The following is a 23,140-nucleotide window of genomic DNA, read 5'->3' on the forward strand; positions in this document are numbered from 1 at the left end:
CCGCTCCGCGGCATGTGGGATCTTCCCGGACCGGGGCACGAACCCGTGTCTCCTGCATCGGCAGGCGGACTCTCAACCACTGCACCACCAGGGAAGCCCCTGACCTTCTTTTTTAATCATCAAGTTTTCTCTGTGCTCATATATACATCATGTTCTTCATATTTATTGAACACTTTCTGTGGCACAAGTACTGTTCTAGGCACTGGGAAACAGGAGCAAACAGACAAAGCCCTGCCCTCACGGAGCTTCCATTCTAATCGAGGGAAACAGGACAAACCAATAAGTCAATGGAGAGTCTCTTGGAGAGAGCTAAGTGCTAGGGAGGAAATAGTCCAGAGGAAGGGGAAGGAACAGGTGGGGTGAAGGAAACTGGTGATTTGGGATGGAAGAGCTCATTGAAGAGGTCACAACTGAAACGACGGGTGGAAGTACGCGGCCAGCTGTGCACACGGGAAAAGCGTTCCAGGCAGAGGGAACAGCAACGCAAAGACAGAGGCAAGAGCGTGCCGGAGCATTTGAGGAGCAGCAAGGAGGCCCGAGGGGCTGAAGCAGAGGGGCCGGGGGAGACCAGGAGGAGAACAAAGTCAGAGAGATGATGAGCCAGGCCCCAGGGGACACTGAACCGCCGAGCACTCAGAATGAGATGGTGAGCCAGCTGGTGGGCATTTTAACTGGGACGGTCTGGCTGATGTTTGAGGGGAAAGGCCAGAAAGAGGCGGCAAGCCAGGGGCTCCTGCAATGACCCAGGCGGGGTTACGTTGGCATGGACCGGACTTGGGAGGAGCACACGTGCTGGATTCTGGACATACGTACTTGAAGGTGCTGCAGACAGACGGGGTGCTCGGGGCTCCTGAAAGAGAAGCGCTGAGGCTGCACCATTTGAGGCCTGAGCCACTGAAAGGGCAAGGATGTCGGCGGCCGGCACGCCAGGGCGGCAGAGTCCCCAGCAGAACCCCGGGAAGAAGGGGGTCAGGCCAGTGGGCTGTGAGTCCGAGTCCAGCCTAAGGGTGAGCAGCCTGCGCCGGTCCGGGGCGTCTGAGCTGCATCAGCTCCTGAGGGGAAGCAGACCCGAGCTGGGCCTTGGGGCTGCCCCCAGGGGCAGAGGATGTGGGCCCAGAAGCACCTGGAGGAAGCCGGGTGACTGGGAACCTGGATGCCAAACCAAGACGGGATTTCAACAGGGAGGAACGTCCCGCCGCGTGGACTCCACCCGCCACCTGCGAGAAGAGCCCCGTGAAGCGTGCGCTGGGTTCTGCAACGCGGGGTCACCGGCCCCTCGACCGGTGTTTGCGTGGAGGGATGGAGGAGGAGAAAATGGACTGAGATGGTGAGTTGGTACAACGCCCAGGGACATCTTTGAGGGGCACTGAGGACACCAGTGGAGGCGGGGACATCAGTGAGATGGAAACCGGATGCCCTGGGTCTCAGAGACCATGGGCGCCTGGCCGTGCAGGGACCGTCTTTTCTCCCAAGTCCTGATGACGCTGCCCGAGTGGTCCTTTCCCATGTCATCCGGACCCTAGGCTCCCCCAGGAGGAAACAGGCTGAGAAGGACAGACGCCCCGACTCGGATCTCCGCGCCCCGTCACCCCTCTCTGCCGCAGCGGCTGCTGCTTCCGTCACGCTGTCCCTCTCCGTGGGATACTTCCCTGTGGGCCACAAGCTTCACTGTCTCTTCAATCCTAAAGCAAAAATCCAAAAAAGCCAAAAGAAGAAATCATAAAAGACTGGTTGATTTGATTCTGAAATTTTAAGTTATTTGTTTGGGAAAAAATAACAAAACTTAAAACAAAAATAAACGGCAGGACAGCCTGGCACACATTGTGCAGGGCAAGATCAGTGCAACGAGTCCCGGGCTTCTCAGGGGATGCCAGATGGTCCTGAGGGGTCTTAAAGTGGAGACATTTAGCGGTGTGCATTAAGAACCTCTAAAATCTCTGTTTTCGGGGGGAAAGACAATAAAAGATTTCTATAGTAGAATTTTTGTCACTGGGAAAACTGGAAACAATTGATTCGCCCAACAGCTGAAATAGGCTCAATAAACAATGGCACGTGCACAGGATGGACACCACCGCAGCCACAATAAGCGCTGTTTTCCAAGAACGATGATGCTGAAGGAAGCCATGGTGCAGGCCCAGTATGAAGAGGCGGGGCACATGAGGACACGGGCAACATACACAGTCACCACACATGTGTGCGTGGCCTGGGAGCTAGGAATGGATTTTACCTTTTTTGTTTTTGTTTTTGTTGTTTGCGGTGCGCGGGCCTCTCACCGCTGCGGCCTCTCCCGTTGCAGAGCACAGGCTCCGGACGCGCAGGCCCAGCGGCCATGGCTCACGGGCCCAGCCGCTCCGCGGCACGTGGGATCTTCCCGGACCGGGGCACAAACCCGTGTCCCCTGCATCGGCAGGCGGACTCGCAACCACTGCGCCACCAGGGAAGCCGGATTTTACCTTTTTAAACAGCTGAGAGAAAATCAAAAGGAGAGCGCTAGTTCACGACACGCGCTCAGTCCATGAAATTCAAATATCAGCATCCAGAAGTAAAGTTTTGTCGCCAAGCATGCACGGGTATTTGTTTCCGTGTTGTCTGTGGCTGTTTTGGAGCCGTGACAGCAGAGCTGAGCGGCTGCAACAGAGGCCGGATGGCCAGGAAAGCTGGAGCTCTTTTCACCAGCTCTTTACAGAGGGGTTGGCCAGCCCCTGAGCGACATAAAACACGTGGAGAAAGTCTTCAAGCCTTCGCGGAGCTTTGCTATACGACGGACGGTGGGATAACAGGACCACCAGTGGTTTTCATCTTTTCTGACTTTTCTGTATTTCCATTCTTTCCCTATAATAAGTGTGTACTGCTTTTATTTTTTTTTAATGTGGAAGTTTTCAATCAAACTGCACACTCGCAGAAACCTTTCCTGCACCCTCCCTAGGGGCCTTCTCCCCCAAACAGCGGTCGCTCGGTCATCCGAGGGCAGTCTCCTCAGGAACCCAAGGGCAAACGCGCTCCCAGGCCCCACGCAGCGGAGAAGCAGCACCCCCTCCTGTGCCTGCATCCCCGGCGACAGGCAGGCGGGGGACCCGTACGGGGCCAGGCACACCCTGGGCTCCACGGGAGGCTCCCAGCAGCTTTGAGCTCCGGCCTCCGTGAGGGTCCCGCACGTGGCGAGGCTCGGCTGTCCCCGAGAGGACGGCGGTCAGGAGGCCCGGGTCCGCTCCCCCACCACCTGGAAACAGAGGGGTCCACTTGGCGGCCTACGTGTTCAGACCCTCCTCTCCTCAGTGAGGGAGCAGCGGCTCAAGGCAGTGGGCCCGTCTGAGGGACAGGCAGCGTGGAAGGTCCTGGTGGCTGGGGGGCCGGCGTTTACAGAGGTGATCCTGGGAGGGACCAGGCTCTCTCGGAGGACAGGGATGAGGCGCCAGACCCTCACGTGGGATCCACTGAGCAGCCCCACAGATGCCCGCTTAGAGGTGAGGCTCAGAGAGAGTCGGTCAGCTCATCAGAGGCACATGCGTATCTTGGTCCAGGCCCTGCCACAGTGGCGAGAGAGCCTGGGGTCTCAGTGCTTTCTCTGTGTCCCCCAGGTGTCTTCCTGCCCCCATCCCCGGCAGCAGCAAACGAATCCGTCCTGGAAGAAGTGGGGACTGTGCCTCTGGCGCCGCTGGCCGACATGCTAAACAGCCCGCAGCCCAGCCCCGCGGCAGGCCCCGTCGTGAGCACCCTGATGGGCCCTCTCGACACCCTGCTGCCCGGCCGGGGGCCCATCTCACAGAGCAGCCCGCTCACCAGCCTCCTGACTGGCCCCCTGAGCAGCCACCTGGCCAGCCCCGTGGCAGTGCCCCTGGCGGGCACGCCGGCCAGCTCCCTGGGCCTGCCCTCCACCGGCCCCCTGACTCCAAGCAGCCCCCTGGCAGGCCCCCTAGCTGTGTCTCAGAGCAGCCCCCTTATGGACCCTATAACAGGTTCGGTGGCCCTCTCTCTGAGCAGCCCCCTGCTCACCTCCACGGCTGCACCCCTAGGTGTCTCTCAGAACCTTCCGGCCAATCCCATGAGCAATCTGGTGCTGTCGGAGGCCCCAGGGGTGTGGCTGGCAGAGCCGCTCCAAGGACGCCCCTCTGGATCCCATCCCTCAGCGGGTGGGGGACCTGCTGCCACCCCCGAAGGTAACCGGCGCAGGGGGGAGGGGCAGCGGGCGGCCCGGGGGAGGGGCTCCTGCCAGGCTAGTAGGCCCTGGCCCCGCCTCCCCCTAATCCCCCTCCTCCTCTCCTCTCTGCCCCTCCCCCACGTCGCTAGTCCCACTCTCCGCTGAGCACCCCCAGCCCGCCCAGGAGCCGGAGCCCCTCAGCATGACCTCTGTGGGTGCGCCCATCCAGACCTCCACGCCCGTCGGTCCCATGGGCACACCCAGCCCCGCGACAGCCTTCTCCTATAGCACCCCAATCGCCCGGACACAGCCTGGTGGCCCCCAGGGACAAGCGGTCTCTGCCTCGGTCCCCTCCCACAGCATCACCATCCTCGCCTGTGTCCCCACTCCCGCCCCCCAAGCTGCCACCAGCTATAGGCCCTCAAGCACCCCGCACCCCTTTGCCCGCACGCACCGCTCCCCGACCCGGCCCTCGCCCACCCTCCACTCCCCTGCCCACGACCTCCACTGCCCGCCTCGAGCCTCGTCCTCCCCGGCTTCAGTCAACGACACCCGAGGTCCACGCGTGGCAGAGCCGTCTCGGAAAAGCATCCCGGAGTTGGAGCGGAAGCTAGCCCACCAGAAGAGCGGCAAGTTCCCTGACAGCTCTCGAGGTCAGCACGAGTCTGGGGTCTCCTCGGCTGCCCTTGGAGACCTCGCAGGCACCCCCCTGGGCTGCTGACCACGGTCACTGACCACTCCCTCCACTCCTTGTCCCCAGAGTCGAAGCAGCTGGCCTGGGAGAGGCTGGTGGGGGAGATCGCCTTCCAGCTGGACCGCCGGATCCTGTCCAGCATCTTCCCCGAGCGGGTCCGGCTCTACGGCTTCACGGTCTCCAACATTCCGGAGAAGATCATGCAGGTGTGTTGTGCCTGTCTGCCACCCACCGCCCGAGGGCCTACCCCGCCACCTGCAGGGATGGCGAAGGCCTTCTGGGGGCCCCTGCACTCCAGCTAGGCAGCGCGCGTCAGAATCTGCGGGCACCCTGGGATGGAGGAAACACTGCGCTCAGTCCAAGTGGCCAGCAGGTGTCCCCGGCATCTGGCAGCAGGAGACACACGGGCGGCCTTCCCAGAGGGGCCCCGGCACCGTCAGGCCTGTGAGCTCCCGCTTTGCCACTGCAATGGCCTCGGGTCTGCCAGGCCCCGCTCCCACGGGCCCTCCCCACACTGGCAGAGCTGACGCCTTATGCGAGTCCTCAAGTGTCACTGGGGGGCGCAGGGGAGGCAGGTCTCAGAGCCTCTGAGCCGCTGGAGGCCTGGTGGCCAAGGTCTTCAGGCCGGGCTCGCTCCGTATTCCCAGCATGCCATCCACTGAGCCCGCTCCCACGGAGGGACACAGAGGACGATGTTTCCCAAACACGCTGGGGCGCGTCTCCTCGCCACCACGTGTAGGAGGCGCGGAGGAGTGGGAGCCGTCGGGGGCTTGGGCTGCGCGGGTCAGGATGAGCTGGTGCGCGCCCTTCCCCACCGACACGCCCACTCGGGTAGAGCGGGGGCGGGGCAGGGGCGGGGCAGGGGACGGGGCGGGGGCGGGCGTCGGCGCCGCGGCCCTCCAGCCGTTTACTCTTCCCTCGCGAAGTAGCCCTCGGTGCTTCCGGCCCCTTCCCGTCTGGCCGTCCTGATCCGTGGATGGACTGTGGCTCTGGCTCTGTGAGTGGGCAGGAGTCACGTTCAGTTACAGTGGGCTCATCTGTGTCCCGGTTTGAGCTCGCCTTCTCCTTTTGTTGAGGTGTCCTTTGGTTAGGTTTTTAATTTTAATGAGACCGAAATTATCCACCTTTTTTATCCACCTTTTCCTTTTTTTTTTTTTTTTTTTCTTCTTTTTCTTTTGGCCGCGCCAGCAGGGGAGGCAGGTCTCAGAGCCTCTGAGCCGCTGGAGGCCTGGTGGCCAAGGTCTTCAGGCCGGGCTCGCTCCGTATTCCCAGCATGCCACCCACTGAGCCCGCTCCCACGGAGGGACACAGAGGACGATGTTTCCCAAACACGCTGGGGCGCGTCTCCTCGCCACCACGTGTAGGAGGCGCGGAGGAGTGGGAGCCGTCGGGGGCTTGGGCTGCGCGGGTCAGGATGAGCTGGTGCGCGCCCTTCCCCACCGACACGCCCACTCGGGTAGAGCGGGGGCGGGGCAGGGGCGGGGCGGGGGCGGGCGTCGGCGCCGCGGCCCTCCAGCCGTTTACTCTTCCCTCGCGAAGTAGCCCTCGGTGCTTCCGGCCCTTTCCCGTCTGGCCGTCCTGATCCGTGGATGGACTGTGGCTCTGGCTCTGTGAGTGGGCAGGAGTCACGTTCAGTTACAGTGGGCTCATCTGTGTCCCGGTTTGAGCTCGCCTTCTCCTTTTGTTGAGGTGTCCTTTGGTTAGGTTTTTAATTTTAATGAGACCGAAATTATCCACCTTTTTTATCCACCTTTTCCTTTTTTTTTTTTTTTTTTTTCCTTCTTTTTCTTTTGGCCGCGCCACGCGGCATGCAGAATCTTAGTTTCCCGACCAGGGACGGAACCCGCGTCCCCTGCAGTGGAAGCGTGGAGTCTTAACCACTGGACCGCCAGGGAAGTCCCACGTTTTCCTTCATTGTTTGTACTCTTCGAGTCCCATTTAAGGCTGGAGCTGCCAGCCCCGCCTCGGTCCCCTCTCCCAGTCCCAGGAGTGTGGGCTCCAGGTCTGCAGGTCTGGCCCTGCCCAGGTGACAGTGTCCTAATCCTGGGAGGCCAAGGGAGCCTGGGCATCTCTTCTTCCAGATCGTCGTAGCTCCTCTTGGCCCTTCGCTCTTCAGTATGAATTTTAGGATCAGTCTGTCAAGTTCCAAGAAAAACCTAGTTCACGTTTTTAGTTTCTCATTGGTTTATAGGTGGAACTGGGGAAGTTTCCCATCTTTGCCATGTTGGCTATCCCCGTGTTGCTTGTGTCAGCGGGGCCAACTTTGGCCATGTTGGGTGTGACGACCCTTGACCCCAATCCTGGACCACCGCCACCACTGCTGTGGCATGAGTGCAGCCTGGCAGCGGCTATTTAAAAATTGGCAAATGACGCGGGAGAAGCACAATATTTATGTCTCTAAAATGCTGCATCTGATATCTAGTTGGCAAAGACTACACTTAATCATAAGTGAAAGTCTAGTTGCCCACAGAGAAGTTAGACATCAAACTGTGGAGAGAGGTTTCTGGTTGTTTGAAACTGCTCTTTATACGGAGGGTAAGACAGACCTTGCGGGAGGGCGTGGGCTGTACAGGGCAGCAGCCCTTCCATGCTGCTCTTCGCCTTGCCTGCGAGTTACCGCTTATGCCGGAGAATTTAAGTCACGGCACTAAATGGCAACTCTTTAGAGAAGAGGCAGGAAAAGGAAGCAGAACGTACGGAAGGCAATTTGTTTGGTATTTAAGGAAGTCGAGGAGCTTGGTGCCCCCGAGCCTGAGCTTCAGCCTCCACCCTGGCGGCCTCTGGGGAGCCGGTGGTTCTCACCACAACACTCATCTGGTCCTTCTGCCCACCGGCCACCGTCACCGTTCGGCGGCCTCTGGCCCCACTCACCTTCCATCCAGCAATGCCCAGAGCTGCCAGGATGGTACCCTTGCTGCCCTTGTTCCCAGGAAGCTGCTGCACTGCAGCCCACCCGCACAGAAGTTGTCTCAGGATACCCCCGGCTGGCCTTCTGCAGGGCCCGCTGCAGGCTGACTGAGGTCTGGTCCCACCTGAGGATCGTAAAGATGCTTCCTGGTCTCAAGCCGTCCTGCCTACTTGGCTGGATCATTTGTTGATTCCTAGCTGCCTTTAATCCCACTTTGCCCAGCCTTTTACTTCCCTTCATCAAGACATCTTGTTTATTTCTCTGCACATTGATCTCCAATGTTGGTGGTTGCTAGAACCCCTAAATTCTACCTAGATTCACCAAACCAGGTGAAACCTGGTGTCGTCCAACCGGGGTCCTTTGCTTCCCAAATAGCTTTAACGCTGAAAACTGAAATGGAACCCGATATTCGATAAGGACTCGTTGACTTTTTTCATAGAACGTGGCTGCCTACTTTTTTGTAAGTTCGCAGACAGTTATGCCATCTTTTTTTTTTTTCTTTCTTTCTTTTGTGGTACGCGGGCCTCTCACCGTTGTGGCCTCTCCCCGTTGCGGAGCACAGGCTCCGGACGCGCAGGCTCAGCGGCCACGGCTCACGGGCCCAGCCGCTCCGCGGCACGTGGGATCCTCCCGGACCCACGCGGGCACGAACCCGCGTCCCCTGCATCGGCAGGCGGACCCCCAACCACTGCGCCACCAGGGAAGCCCCCAGTTTTATGCCAGTGCTCATGCCTGTCAGTTCTTCTACCCAAACACAAAGATCTGCTCCATGGGAGATGCTCTGGCTCCCTTCGTTTCTGCACCCTTGTCCTAGGAGACCCTGAGTCCAGCTGCATCAGTGTGAGGGTGACTGCGGGTGGTACCTCAGTCCTGCCCATGGTCCCCCCCGGATGCTCTCTAGGCCAACTCATTGGCCTGCCCAGAACACTTTTTATTTCTGTGCAATGATTTGTTATTTAGCTACCTTGCCAAACCCCCTCGCTAGTTCTGATAGCCTGTATATCATTTTGGCTTTCCTCTGTAGACGATCATATCATATAGCACTTAAAAAAATTTTTTTTTTATTTTGGCCGCGCTGGGTCTTAGTTGTGGCACGTGGGATCTTTTAGTTGCGGCGTGTGGACTTCTTAGTTGCGGCGTGTGGACTTCTTAGTTGCGGCATTCGAACTCAGTTGCGGCATGCATGTGGGATCTAGTTCCCCGGCCAGGGATCGAACCCGGGCCCCCTGAGTTGGGAGCTCAGAGTCTTACCCACTGGACCACCAGGGAAGTCCCATATAGCACTTTTTAAAAGCAGATCATAAGGCAACCTCATCTTGTTTCCGACGTGATTACAAACACACACTTCTAGTCTTCCGGTTAAGTACGGTGTGTGTTCCAGGCTTTTTGCCAGATCTTCTTTCGACAAATCAGAGTCCTTGGTTGCACATTACAGAGTCCACACTAGCTGATATAAGCAGAAAGGGGTTTATTATAAATGTTTAGGTGCTCAGACAGGCTCCAGGAAGGACACCAAATTGGGCTTGCCTGCCATACCGCCAGTAAAAATGCCGGCACAGCAAGGGAGTCTCCTAGTGAACACGCCATTGTCATCGCTGCCCCAGGAACAGCATGCAGACACCTAGTCGGATGCCTGCAGTTTGGTACAGCTGCCCCAAAGAACCAGTGCCACAGCCAGTGCACTCTCTCCTCCAGGAGACAAGGTCCACGCACCTGCACTTGCTGGGCAGAAACCCAGGTCCGAGGGGTACCTAAGCCACAGGGGAGTCTGGAACAGGTGATGTTTAGCGTCCAGGAAGGTGCTAGAATGCACTAGGACAGAAGCCAGGTGAGCCACATTCAGCATCTGCCCCATCAGGTGAAGAAGTTCCCTCTTCCTCCTTTTTTCAGAATTGTTGGTTTTTTTCTTACTCATGAACAAATACTGAATTTTTTAGAATGCTGTTTCTCTCTCTCACTGAGATGATCACACGGTTTTCTTCCCCCCCCTTTTCTGTTAACATATTGATACACGTGAGAAGATACTCCGCTCATAAACCACACTGCCTCCCCGGTGTTTATAAATGCACTGGGATGCTCTGTTTGCTGTGTATGACTTCTGCAGCTTCGCTACATTTTTAGAGATCGTGCCAAATTTCTGTGACAGAAATACATGGCTCAATAAGCCGGAGGTGTCTCTCTCCACAGGGTCGTCAGGCCCTGCTGACTGGCCCCTCGCACACGTCAGGGTCTCCAGGGTCCCCGCGTCCCGGGACTCGGCCTGGGGGGTGGCGCTCGAAGTCCCAGGCTCTTCCCCTTGTTTCGGACTTAGTGACGTCAGGTCCCCCTGCAGGATGGTGGGACACGTGGTGGTCTCAGCTGGGCATTTCATTACCTAAAAGAAGGGGGAGGCGCTGCCCTGTTCAGTGGAGGGTGTGGACTTTGCCCATCCTCTCTATTGACCCTTCAGATTGTGTTTCCTCACTTCTGCTCTTTATTATTTCCTTCCTTCTCCTTCCTTTAGCTTTGCTTTATTTTTCTTTCTTGGGTTGAGCTCTTAAATCATTTTATTTTACATCTCTTTTGTTTTTAAATAACTACATTTAGGGCAAGGAAGTTCCTTCTAGTCAGGGAGATATTCAAAATAGTCAACAACCGGTACAAGAGGAACACCAGCCAGAGTGGATCCTGTTCCAGGATCCAGGCAGAGCGGGAGGCTTCTGTTGTTGGGAAAAGCGACGGTCTCCTGGCAGCCTCGGCTATGTCCGCCGAGGCTCCAGCCTGACTCTGGTGGCACTCTGGCTGCAGCCCTGCAGGCTAGAGGGGTGGGTGTGTGGCTGTTCAGGTCTGAATATCTCACGAACTGCATTGCATTTCCTCTCTAACCCCTGAGTCAGTCAGGACCACCGTCTGAGGGGCGTTGGGCTGCATGTGAGTGTTGGCTTCTAACACACCTGCCCTGTGTTTGGAGAATGAGGGCCGTACCACACTGATTCTCTGACGTTTGCTGCCATTTCCCCGTTCACTGAGCGCATGGTCGATGCTGTGTGTGGTCCGGGATGGAAAGACCGCGTGATGGGCACGTGTGCTGGGTCTCGCAGGTGTGAGTTGATGTGCCGCCCCCGCCCCGCCCCGCCCCGCACCATATCCCCTCCAACGCCGGGTCCTGCGGCTTCGCCCTGTAAACATTCTTCCCCTACGCTCTGATTTTCTCCACGTCCACGTCCACACCTACGTTCTCTTCTCCTCCACTCCTACCCCGTGGTCCGCACCGCTGGCACCGTAACTGGTCCACAGCCAGCCGTGCCGCCCCACCACTTCAGGCCTGGCTTGCGTCAAGCATTCAGAATACGCCAAGCAGGCACCAGACGCAGTCTCTGCCCTCGGGGAGCTCACTCCCTCTCTCCCTCGGAGGCCTTCAGTCAACAAGAAAAGCCGTCAGGAGCTCTGCCTCTCGTTCTTCTCCCCACCCGGCCCCCCCGGGCTCACCGGGGCCCCTCCTTCTCTACTCCTGCACCCGTAGACGTGACCCCCACGTGGCAGAGCTGACCGGCCAGGTGCTGTGCCCGACGCCCCCGGAGACGCTCCCTTTGTCCTCACGGCAGCGCTGTCAGGCGGTGCTGTGTCTCCTGCAGTCCCAGCAGGGGACGCGAGCCTCGCACCCAGGGTGGGAGCGGCCGTCGAAGCCGACTCTGCCCGGGGGCCCTGCTCTGCACCCGGCGTCCTGGCACCTTCCATGCCATGCACGCTGCTCTTCGGCCTGCAAGAGGCTTCCCTCCGTTGTCCTTGTCCTGCAGGCCTCGGCCCAGCGACCCCTCCCTGCAGGACCCCCTCCCCAGTGGCGGCGCGCACAGTACCACGCACCCCTCTCCTGGGCCGGGTCCTCGCTGCAAACGCTGAGCGCCTTTCGCTCACACTTGAACCGGGGGGGCTCGGAGAAGCTCTGCAGGGCGAGGAGGGGTGGACAGAACCCTTCACCCTCCCGCGCCAGCTTCTGTCCACCCGCTGTCAGTGGTCAGCATGACCTCTTAAAACCACAGAGCCCACCACGCGTCTCCGACCCTTGAGGACGGGGCGCCCCGCTCGCCCGCCCCCCCAGCCCCGTGCTCTTCTCAGGCCTGCAGCTTCTCAGGGGGAGCCTGAGGGGAGTGTGGGGGGGGAGCCACCCCCACTGCTCCCGTGCTGTTGGGGTGCTCTTCCCCACTCACTCCCCCTTGTCGCTCTCCACTCTCAAGGGGTCACTTCCTAGGGGCAGCCCTGGCCTTGTCTCTCAGCGTAAAAGTGCCCCCGTCGGACTCCCGCTCATGTCTTAAGCTCCACGTGCCCAGCCTGGCACACAGCAGGAGCCCAGCCACGGCCGGGGGCGGGCAGGCGACGGCTCTCGATGCCCCCGCAGGGGCCAAGGCTTAACGCCACCCACCGTTTGCTCCCCGGGTCGCCCTGGCGTGAGCAGCCGCGGGTCCGCTCGCTCACCCACAGATGCTGGCTGAGCTCCCGCAGTCTGTCCCACCGGGGCCTGGAAACAGGCAAATGGAAGAAGACTCAGGCGCCCAGCTCAGGAAGACAGGCCTGTCCTAGTGTCACCAGGCAGCAAAGGTGCTGAGCCTAGGGCTCTGGGTGCCCCTGCCAGAGGTCAGGGCTCACTTTGGCTGAGCCCAAGCATCAGCCTGGGGCTCCGGAGCGGACAGGGAGGCCTTCCTGGAGAAGGCGATGCCTGAGCAGACTGTCCCGGCATCCCTAGCAGGTTGGGAGCCAGCCTGGTGGGCGTCTAGGGAACTGCGGGAAGAGGGTGAGCAGGGCCACATCCGGGCGTCGCCGGTCCGCCCTGGCCCTGGAAGTTGGAGCAGTGGAAACTGCAGGGGGGCTCTAGCGGGGAAAGACCCTGTCCCACTACGTACACTTCAGACCTTCGTTTTGCAGGCCTGGGGGCAGCGGTACCAGTGACAGATACCTAATTTGCAGGACCCAGTGCACACAAAAACACAGGGCTCCTTGTTCAAAATTATGGAGAACTTCAAGGTGGCTACAGCAGAGACTGAGCTGAGGGCCCCAGAAGGCAGTGGAAGGAGGGACAGGGAAGAGGGGTTGACGCTGCAGGACGCAGCTCGGCCTGGCAGGGAGGTCACAGGCGATGAAGACGTAGGCAAAGACAACCTGGTGGCAGCAGACCCCGGGTCCAGGGGCTGGGAGCCGGCACCCGGTGGCAGCAGACCCCCAGCGCTGGGACTCAGGGCCCTGGCTCTGGGCCTGGGGTCGACGGTGCAGCACGAGGGGTGGGAAGGGACTCCCGCAGGGGGGTGTGCAGGCCACGGGGTGCTGGGACGGGGGGCCCGGAGCAAAGGCTGAGAGGGAGCAGGGCAGGACCCAGGAGGCGACGGTGTCTTCTGGGTCGGGCAACCCTGGGGGCTTTGGGACGCCCCCTCGTCTTTCGTCACCCCCAGCCGTGCTCTCCGTCCCCAGTTCCTTGTGGCCCCCACTCAGCCCGAATCCCTGGTGGTGGATGGAGCAGGTGATGGGGCCTCTGGAACGTCTCTGCTCAGGCTCAGCCCACAGGGCTCCCCTCGCCCTAGAGCCCACAGGCGTCTCTCTCAGGGCCTCCAGGACACCTCCCTTGAGGACACTCCATCTGATCGCGATCCTCCCACAACCGTATCCCTCGGCCTCCATCGCCCCTCACCTGCCTGCCTACGTGCTGCGGTGGGGCAGGAGGGTCCCTGACGGCTGCTGTCCCCTCAGGCCTCCCTGAACCCCAGCGACCACAAGCTGGACGAGGAGCTGTGCCAGACACTCACACAGCGCTACACGGGCATCATGAACCGGCTGCAGAGCCTGGGCTACGACGGGCGGGTGCACCCGGCACTGACCGAGCAGCTGGTGAACGCCTATGGCATCCTGCGGGAGCGGCCCGAGCGGGCTACGTCCGAGGGCGGCTCCTACACCGTGGATTTCCTGCAGCGTGTGCTGGTGGAGACCGTGCACCCCAGCATGCTCACCGACGCGCTGCTGCTGCTCTCCTGCCTCAGCCAGCTGGCGCACGACGACGGCAAGCCCATGTTCATCTGGTGATGGTGGCTCGCTGGGGCCCGCACCTGGGTGCACAGCCATTAAAGCTCACCTCGGACGCTGGCCTCTGGGCCTGCGCTGGTACTCCTGGGTGGTGCTGCCTCCTCTGGGGGGCTCGCCAGCGCCCCCTCCCCAGCTCCCCTTCAGTCCTGCCTGCCCGGTGGGTTCATGCCCCTTCCGGGGCCCCTGGGGAGAGCCCCAAGACCAAAGCTCAGCAGCTGTCTTACCAAGGGGGATGTTCCAAAGGCCCCAAAGCTGGCCTGACGGTGGGAACACAGGAGCCCCTGAGACCTGGAGGGGGGAGAGCAGGAAGCAGGAAGGAGCCGAGCTGGCAGGGAAGGGTCGTGGGTGTGCCAGCAGGCCTGGCGATGAGCGTGGAACTGAGGCCTGGGCGCAGAGCAGGAGGCAGAGGTGAGGTCGAGAGAAGGATGTGGGCGTGGGAGCTCCTCCCTCTGCACGAGGCAGCCACAAGAGCTTCTGGAACCTCACTGAGGGCAGGAGGACGTTAAAGGGAGGGGAGCCAGGAGGAACCTGGGCACCGGGCAGCCCAGGGAGACGGGGTCCCTGCCAAAGGCCCCCGCAGGAAGGGGCGGGACTGGGAGAGTCGGAGCTGGCGAGGGCAGATCCCACCTACTGCAGGGGCAGAGCTCAGGAGCACAGGCCGGATGGAAAGCCGAACAGAGCCGGGGAGAGCTGGAGTGTGGGGGGGGATGGGCTTCCTGGAGGTGACCTATAGACCCGGAGGGGGAAGGGCTCGTGGAGAGTGCGGGATGCAGGGGGTGTAGGCCAGGATGCTTGTCCCTTCAGGACGTGTGTGAGGAGAGCAGAGCCGTGTGGGGCAGAGCAGAGGCCCTGCCTGAAGAAGGGGAGGAGATGGTGGAGATGCGGACACCAGCCAAGGGGGCTCTGCAAGCGCCGCCGCCCGCCAGCCTGAGGATCGCAAGTGAACAGAGGAGCCCCTGGGTCTGGGTTCAAACAGGGGAGTCGTGTCAGCAACCAGCAAGGGGTGCAGATGAGAGGGGGTGTAGGGCGTGCTGGGGTGCTCCAGGCCCAGAGCACCCTGCCTTCTTGCTCCCCTCACTCCCAGGCCTGCTACTTCAGGAGATGAAGCCAGAGCCCTGGGAAAGGCAGGGAAGGCCTCTGTGTATAGATATGTTAGAGCGCTGTACACACAGGCCTTCTAGCCCTGTCTGCTGAGAAGGCTTAGCAACACGACAAACCCGTAGCAACGAGCACACCCAGCACCAGATCTTGATTTGTAAAGGGTATCAGGGATTTCTGGAGAATTGGGGGCTGGGGGGGAGAGCAGAAGCCCTTCTCCTCCATGTCTGTAGGTGTGAAGGGCAGCCCTGGCCCAAACTTCAGGGCAATTTAAGACACAACCTTAAGAGCTCTAGGAACTGGTTCACAGCTCGAATTAGGAAGGTGGAGGGCAGGGCAGCGCCTGAGCAAGCGCGAGGCAGCTCGGTCCTGGGATGCAACAGAACGGGTGCAAGAGGGCTCCGCGGATGCAGAGCTGGCTTCCACCTGGCTCGCGTGCCGCGGGGGCCCCGCCTGCTGCGCAGAGCCGAACCAACGGCCCTTCCCCCAGATTGGAAGCTTCTTGGGGGAGGGTCACAGAACCGCCTCCACTGTGGGCTGTGCCCGGCGCTGAGCCGGTGGCTGGCTAGGCCTCTCCGAGTCCGCCCCTTCCTCGGACTGGGGGAAGCAGGTCGGGGTGGGGTAGATCCCGCAGTCTGGGCTGCGGGAGCGCCGGGGCCATTACACTCTGACTTGCGGGAGGAGGGAGACGGGGAGGCAGCGCGCATCGCGCTCCACTCCCTGACGCTGCGCCGGTCCGCATTAAAAAGTGTCGCCCTCCACTTGGTGTGGGCTGCACCCAAAAGCCGCTCCCATCGGGCGGGTCTGGGGGGGTTCTCCCTGCAGCTTTCAGGGGAGGGCGGGGCGAGAAGGATCTGGGGCGGGACCAGGGTCTCTTTCGCTTTCCCTTTTGTTCTCCAACCAACGCCGAGGTTCCGCGCGGGTGACGAGAGGGCGGCTTCCCGGGTGGCTCCGCCTATGCCCATACCCCCAGGCTCGCGGGGGCTCAGCGCCTTGCCGGCTCCGCGCACAAGTAGTGCCACGTGGCCTTGACCCCTGTGGCTCCCCTGCAGCTCCCCTGCAGCTCCCGGGCACGCACGAACGAGTCGACTCGCACGCTGGAAGCCAGTGAGTCGTCGGAGAGACTTGCTACCAAGAGCCCCGCGCGCCACGCCATCCCCGCCCGACTGGCCCCCGACGCCCTGCGCCCAACGGCCCTCGCCCTTCCCGCGCCCTGTGCTGCACGCTCTCCCCGGCCTGGCCCGCGCGCTACGTTTCCCGGCCTACTGGGCCCTGGACCGGCTGCTGGGCTGCTGGGCGCCGGCCGCACGCCCAAGCGACCAGATCTGGCCGAGCGCCGCAGCGGGCGCCGCAGCGGCTCTGCCGTTGCTGCTTCTTGTCGGCCTGCCTCTGGCACTGCCCGACCTGCTGCTCTGGCTGCTGCTGCAAGCCCGGCGCCGTCCCTTCTGCTACCAGCCCCCTCCGCAGTGCTGGGCGCCCCCCACGCCCTGGCGCCCCCCAGCTGAGCCCGCGCGCAGCTTCAGCTTCTTCAGCGCCACCCTGTGCCTGCTCCCCGCGGGCTGGCGCGCTTCAGCAACTTGCCGGACAGCCAGCGGCGGGCCGAGACCGTGGGCGCCGTGCTGCTCGCCGGCCTGCGGCATTCGCCCTACGGGGCTACCGGCTGCAGTTCGCCAGTGCAGGGGATGCCGTGCGGGGTGCTGACAGGCGCCACGCCAGCGAGTCTGGACTTCATGCGCCTGCGGGAGGTGTTCGATCTTCGCGCAGAGCGACGCCTGGTGAGCCGCCTGGCACCCAACCTGGGCCCGGTGTCGTACGACCTGGGCACATTCGGCCTGCAGCCCGGGCTACACCTGAAGCTGCTGGGCAGTGGGCTGCTGCTGGCCTCGCGCTACCCGCTGCTACGCGCAGCCTCCCAGTCCTTCCTCACGCACGTCGCGAGGATGCGCTGGCCTCCAAGGGACTATTCTCTGCACAGGTGCCCGCCCACCGGCCGCGGCGCTCCGGAACCCGGGAGGGGGCGGGGCATGGGGTCGAACGCGCCAAGGTCCCCAAGCGCAGCTGGGCTTCCTGCACTGCACGCATTTGCATGCGCCGAGCGGTGAGCCCGACTGGCTGCTCGTAGGCTCGTGGGGGGCCGCCCCCCCCGCACTCTGCGCGGAGCCCCAACCCTTGTCTGCACCTCCCCTCCCCGCACCGTTTATTCACTGCCCCAGGCGCCGCCAGTCCCTTCGAGTGCTGGTGGGCTCACAGATCGGGACCGGGCGGGGCGGCGGAAGGTGCGGGCGCAGCTGGGTGTCCAGGAGGCAGAATGGCACCTCGGACTGAGCCTTCCTTCCCTCCCTCCCCTCCAACCCACCCCGGCCCGCAGAGGACGGGCTCCTGCGCCGCAAACAGCTGACGCTGTTGCTGGACTGGGCGAGCTGTCCGAGGTTGAGAGCCGCCCAAGTGACGAGGCTGTGGCCTTCAGTGTGCGCCTGGGTGACCTAAACTTCGACGACTGCTCGCTTAGGTGAGAAGAGGCTGCAGCGGGGCGGGCGGGCGGCCCCGCCCACCGAGCGCCGGCCTCTCCGCAGACCACGCGCAGCAGCCGCAGGACCAGCTGTTCAGCCGCTTCCGGGACGCCGCCGGCTGGGGACGCGCCGGGGCTGGGGGCGCACCGACCTGGGGGGGGGGGGCTCGCGGGCCGAGGCTCTCACTGGTGCCGCCCTTGCCCACCCTGCTCCGCCCTCCCCAGGAACGCTGCTGAGAACCTCCAACCTCCGCCACTGCGTGGCCTGCTCCGCGGAGAGGCTGAGGTGAGTGGCCACCTGGGGGCCAGGCAACGCCCGGAAGGAGGGCTGCCCTGACCTTGGTGACACTGCCACCCTCCTCAGGGCCTTGGAGCAGGAGGAAGGGCGCCGCCGCTCCCTGGCCGGCCAGAGGAGACAGGTGCCAGCACGGGTGGAAAGACAGACAGGGACGCAGAACGTGAGCCTGGCCAGCCGCCACTGGAACAGGACGACTTCAAGGATCTTTATTGTACGGGGCCCTCCCTCACACAGTCTCCTGGGCCCTGCGGTACTCATAGACGCTGCCCCGCTCAGGGAAGGCTGGGGGCTGCAGGAGCGACGCCGGCAGAGGGGCGGGGTCCTCTGGGTCCCCGTAGCCCCCGCCGCCTGGTGTGTGGAGACAGAACACATCCTGTGGGGCAGAGGGGAGGTTCAGCCTGGGGGTGGGCTCTGCCTGTCTCCTGCCGCCATCCCATCCCCGCGGGGCGGTGCATCCACAGCAGCCAGCTGGGACCCCACAGAGGCGGTCTGCGGCCCCCATCCTTCAGGAGCCAAATTAAACTCCGTCTCTAGTTATCTGTGCAACTCCATTCACTCTGTGGGATGAGGGCAGCTGGGGGTGGGGGCGGGGATGGCACAGGCCAGGCCGCGATCCTTACCCCGGGGGACACAGGCACCGAGGTCTTCCCACCCAGATTCACTGTCCGGCCGTCCTTCCGGATCAGCAGGTTTAGGCCACGGGTTCCGGGCTCACCCCCTGCAAGAAGAGGCCAGGTGGGGGTGGCCCAGGAGGCAAGGAAGTGAGAAACATGGGGGGTTGGTGGGGGAATAGGGGGGTAGATGGGACAGGAGGTGGGTGGGGAACTGACGGCCGTGATGGGGGAGACTGGGCTGGGGGAAGAGAGGAAGGGAGCCACTTACCCATAAGGCCGTAAGGCTGGAAGGTGCGGCGCTCGGTCAGCACCGACAGCAGCGCCTCCTCACGAAAAAGCAGCTCGCGGATAACACCATCGCCGCCCCGGAAGCGGCCGCGCCCCCCAGAGCCCCGTCTCAGTTCGAAGCGGCGCAGGATAACTGGGTACCTGCGCGGGGCCAGGGGCTCAGCCCGGCCCCCCCGCCCCACCCCAGGCCCGGCTCCTCAGCCCCACCCCTTCCTGCACGGCTCACCTGCTCTCCAGGATCTCGGGGTCGGTGATGCGCGTGTTGGTCATGTGGCTGTGCACACCGCTGCGCCCATGCCAGCCGGGGCCCGCGCCCGCGCCGCCCGCCACCGTCTCGTAGTAGCCCATGTGGGCGTTGCCCAAGGTCACGTTGTTCATGCAGCCCTGGCAGGGGCAGGTGGCCGCTGCACCGGCTGCGGGTGCATCCCCTCTCTGCAGGTCGCAGCCCGCAGCCCTCCCCCCGCCCCCCGCCCCCAGCAGCCCCAGAGCTGTGGCCACCGGCCCACCGCACCTGGGAAGCGGCGCAGGCCCCGAAGGCCCCCAGGATGACGTCCACCACCCGCTGCGACGTAAGCACGTTGCCGCCCACCACCGCCGCCTCTGGGGACGGGTCCAGGATGGAGCCCTTAGGGATCACAACACGCACCGGTGCCAGGCAGCCCTGTGGGGAGAGGGGCCAGCGCTCAAGAACAGTTGGGAGGTACACCACCCGCATCCCTAGGATCAGTCCGACCTTGGGCTGACCTAGCCCCGGGCTCCCTCAGGGTGACGTGGGGCCTGGGGTTGACCTGCTGTCCGTGTGCACAGCACACGCTCGCACACCTGGTTGAGTGGGATGTCGCGGCCGACCAGACAGCGAAGGCAGTAGATGAGCGCAGACAGCGTGACGGCGCGAGGCGCGTTGAGGTTGCCCAGCACCTCGGGCCCCGTGCCGCTGAAATCGAACACCGCGCTGCCCTGCCCGCCAGAGACGAGGGGGGAAGTCAGCGGCCAGGTGGCCACGGCCCTGATGCCGGGGGAGGTCCTTCCTCCCGAGACTGACCTGACTCAGGTTGATCTGCACTCGGAGTCGGATGGGAGAACCGTCGTCCATGTGGTCCTCTGCAGACAGCTCCAGGGGCAGGCCCCGGGCCTGCCGGGAGGTTCCAAAGGCCCGAAGCATGTCTCGCACAGCTAGCTCAGCGTTTGCCTGGTGGGGGGTATGCTCGGTAACGGCCACGCCACCTTCCAGGTGCGCCAGGTGCCCCCCCCACCTCCGCCCACCGGTCTGGGCAGGCACAGAGCTGCCCGCTCGCCCCTCACCCCAGGCCCACCTGAATATGGCCCATGTAGGCCTGCACCACATCCAGGCCATACTGCCCAATGAGCTCGCCCACCAGCTGGATGCCCTTCTGGTTGGCCGCCACCTGGGCGCGCAGATCTGACAGGTTGTCATGCAGGTTCCGCGTTCCGCTGCAGCCCGGAACCTTGCCTGGTGCCCGCAGGGCTTCAGTTACCGCTGAATGGATGGGATCGCCACTGAGCCACTCTCGAAGTCCCAGGGCCACCTGGTGCCCTGCTCCACACCTGCTGTACTTCTGCTGGGGCACTACAGGGGCCACATGGTGGCCCATCACTGGCTCCCCACTACCCTGCTGGCTCTTCCAGGCCCCTGAAAACCCCCAGCTTCCCCCCATCAGCTACCGGACCTTCCTCCCACACCCCAGTCCCCCAGGGCACCCTAGGACGGGACAAGCAGCTTTGACCACGACCGTGATCTCAGGGGGCTGGAGGTGCCTGGGGCAGGGGGCAGGGCAGGGGGCAGGTTCCCTCAGCAACTCTCCTCCCTCCTTCATTCCTCCTGCCCTAGCGCCCCACCACCTGGCCCACACTCTCCAGCCTTTTCTGGGCCCCCTCTCCTCTCCCAGCAGGAAAAACCACTTCCCTTAACCCTCCCACACTCACACTGCCCTCAGCCCTGGGGCCCCGAACTCACCGCCACAGCCAGTCGTCATGAAAGAGCGCCAGCGTGGCGGCCTGTGTGCCCCGCCACCACCCCCAAAAGATCTGGACGAGGCCTCCACCTCGGGCAAGCAGTACGGGTTCTGGCCCCGTGGACCGCTCCCTGCTTCGGGAAAGCTCCCCTCCTGAGTCTGGGTCAGGGTCCTCTCGGGCTCCCTGGCTACTGGGCCCTCTGCCACGTGCCTGCACAGGTCCCTCAGTGATCCCTGCTCTCTACCCCCACGCCGTACCGACCAAGGGAGCAGCCAGGCCTCAGTCACTCTGTTCGCGTTCTCAGCACCCACAGCAGCCCGTGGCTCTGTTACCCCACCTTCCACCCCGCCCACATCACCTACTCTCACTCTGGGATGCCCCCAGGGCTCTCAGACCCCTGCAGCCTCACACCAGCTGTCCCTGACCCCCAGGTCCCACTGCCGCTTCTGTCCCACCTTCCTGGCGACCGCAGTGCCAGAACCCGCATCCTACAGCTGTCCAGACTCGATGCCCTCCCCGCTGCCCGCATCCCACCACTTAACCAACCCTGACCTCCGAAGCACCCTCAGCGTTGCTTCCCAGCTTGAGGCTCAGCATCGCCCAGGGCGAGTGCAGCTGCCCCCAGCCCCTCCCCCCGCCCGGCCTGCGGGGCCCTCCGTGCCCGGGACCCTCCACGCGCCCTGCACACAGGCAGGGGACCTGCCTGGCGCACAGGCAGCTCAGGCCCAGCTGAAGCCCTTCACAGCTGCCCGGCCGCCCCACTGCCCAGTGACTGACCCAGGCCCAGGAAAGCTCTCCGAGAGCCTGCGGCCCCTGGCCGCTGGTGCCGCCGTGTCTCTGCGGCCCCCAGACCCAGCGCGAGCCCGGTGCAAGTCAGAAAGGCCCCGAGCAGCCGCCCACCTTAAAATAGGCTCCTCCCCCTCCCGCACCCAATCCCTTGGGCGTCCCGGCCGGCTCCCCACCCCCAAACCTTCCAGGCCTTCCTGGGCCCAGGCAGAACCTCCGAGAGGTGATCGGCAACCACCCCGGGGGGTCACCGCCCAGCTCCCTCAGCCTGGAGGCCGGCCTAGGCCGGGGGGAGGGGGGCAGCGGGGCCTGCATCCCTGTGCCCGGCCCAGCCTGGCTGCAGGAAGCGGCCAGGCGTTTCAGCCCCACCCCAGACCCGTTCCCACTCACCCTCCTCCTGGAAGACACCCGCCTGGACGAGTCTGAAGGACAGAAAGACGGCGCCCTCCTGCTGCAGGGTGGTGGAGTGGGGGGGCATGGAGCCCGGTGTGATGCCCCCAATGTCCGCGTGGTGCCCGCGGCTGGCCACGTAGAACACAGGCCGCGTCTGACCCGGCCAAAACACCTAGGGGTGAGGGCCACGGTCAGGGGCGCCGGCGGCACCACCACCCAAAGTACCTGGGCGGCGACCCTCACCGGTGTGATGACGGTCAGGTCTGGCAGGTGGCTGCCCCCCGCGCTGGGGTGGTTGCTCAGCAGCACGTCGCCGGGATGGAGGTCGGCCCCCAAGTGCCGGATCTGAAGCCAGGAGACAGGTGCTGAGTGGGGAGGGGGCCGGTGCAAGGGGCGGGGGGCAGGGAGAGGGGCCCGCCGAACCTGGAACTGCACCGTCTCCTGCATGGCACCCAGGTGCACAGGGATGTGAGGGGCGTTGGAGACCAGCCCCCCGTCGGGCCCAAAGAGGGCGCAGGAGAAGTCCAGGCGCTCCTTGATGTTGGTGGAGATGGCCGTGCGCTGCAGGATGCGGCCCATCTGCTCTGGGGACACAGAGTGACCAGATGCCCGACGGCCCCACCCCATCCACAGCGCATTCCCGGGGTACGGAGAGGAAGGGCCCACCGCCTTCAAGGCCTCCGAGTCCCGGACCCAGGACCCGACGTGGGTGATGGTCCACCTAGACACTGCGAGGCCGTGGCCAAGCCACATCTTGCTCATGTGAAGGGCACCCCCTTCCTCCCCAGCCCTGCCCGGCGCCCCCATCAACCCTACGCCCTGCTTCGTACGTTAAGAAACTGATGCCGAGACACAGGCTTCGGAGCCTGGATTCACTGTGCAGAGCCCAGATCACACGGTGCTGGGAGGAGAAAGGCGCCCACCCTGCCCAAGGCCCGCAGTGCAGCGGGGCTGTGCCATCCCGGGGCCAGGGCCACACTGCCTGCACCACCGCAGGAGGGCTTCCGCTTCTGCCCCTTCCCCCGGTCACGCTTTCTCTCTGCACACCCCTGCCGGGCACGCCGCAGGGAGCAGGGCGGGGAGCAGGATGGTGGCAGCCACTCACCAGCGATGCTCATGAAGCGGTGGGAGAAGATGGACAGGTGGATGGGGTCAAGCTGGGTACCCACCGCGCTGGGGGCCTCAGCCCCCACGGAGATGCGGATGTCCCCAGTCTCAGTCACCTCTGCCTGGCAGGCTGGCTCCACCAGGATGGTACTGGGGGCAGGGCAGCAGAGGGGCTGCAGGAGCCAGGCCACACACCCCTCCCAAGCAGGGACCCCATGTGCCGAGGCCCAGAAACAGCCCAACCATGAAGGGACCCCAGAGTCCTTCGGACTCCCGCAGCCCGGGCCA

At 63.3% G+C, this 23,140-nt stretch overlaps 2 protein-coding genes across 2 annotated transcripts in view; one reads left to right on the plus strand and one right to left on the minus strand.

Annotated features, from left to right (window-relative positions):
- The window catches only part of SPATC1 (spermatogenesis and centriole associated 1), a 22,109-nt gene extending 8,324 nt beyond the window's left edge, over positions 1-13,785 (plus strand). The window contains exons 2-5 of the mRNA XM_007118179.2: positions 3,579-4,157; positions 4,288-4,791; positions 4,899-5,038; positions 13,456-13,785. Of these exons, the coding sequence (XP_007118241.2) occupies positions 3,579-4,157; positions 4,288-4,791; positions 4,899-5,038; positions 13,456-13,785 (1,553 nt within the window). The remainder of the gene's footprint in view (positions 1-3,578; positions 4,158-4,287; positions 4,792-4,898; positions 5,039-13,455) is intronic.
- A 4,066-nt stretch (positions 13,786-17,851) lies between these two features.
- Positions 17,852-23,140, minus strand: part of OPLAH (5-oxoprolinase, ATP-hydrolysing) — a 10,042-nt gene continuing 4,753 nt past the window's right edge. The window contains exons 4-15 of the mRNA XM_028500760.1: positions 22,851-23,002; positions 22,169-22,329; positions 21,989-22,090; positions 21,743-21,899; positions 19,906-20,090; positions 19,635-19,781; positions 19,415-19,549; positions 19,104-19,253; positions 18,819-18,976; positions 18,573-18,733; positions 18,311-18,408; positions 17,852-18,063 (exon numbers count right to left, since the gene is read on the minus strand). Of these exons, the coding sequence (XP_028356561.1) occupies positions 17,917-18,063; positions 18,311-18,408; positions 18,573-18,733; positions 18,819-18,976; positions 19,104-19,253; positions 19,415-19,549; positions 19,635-19,781; positions 19,906-20,090; positions 21,743-21,899; positions 21,989-22,090; positions 22,169-22,329; positions 22,851-23,002 (1,753 nt within the window). The 3' untranslated portion in view covers positions 17,852-17,916. The remainder of the gene's footprint in view (positions 18,064-18,310; positions 18,409-18,572; positions 18,734-18,818; positions 18,977-19,103; positions 19,254-19,414; positions 19,550-19,634; positions 19,782-19,905; positions 20,091-21,742; positions 21,900-21,988; positions 22,091-22,168; positions 22,330-22,850; positions 23,003-23,140) is intronic.

Source organism: Physeter macrocephalus, chromosome 15 (genome assembly GCF_002837175.3).
Source record: "Physeter macrocephalus isolate SW-GA chromosome 15, ASM283717v5, whole genome shotgun sequence".
Classification (NCBI taxonomy): Eukaryota; Metazoa; Chordata; class Mammalia; order Artiodactyla; family Physeteridae; genus Physeter; species Physeter macrocephalus.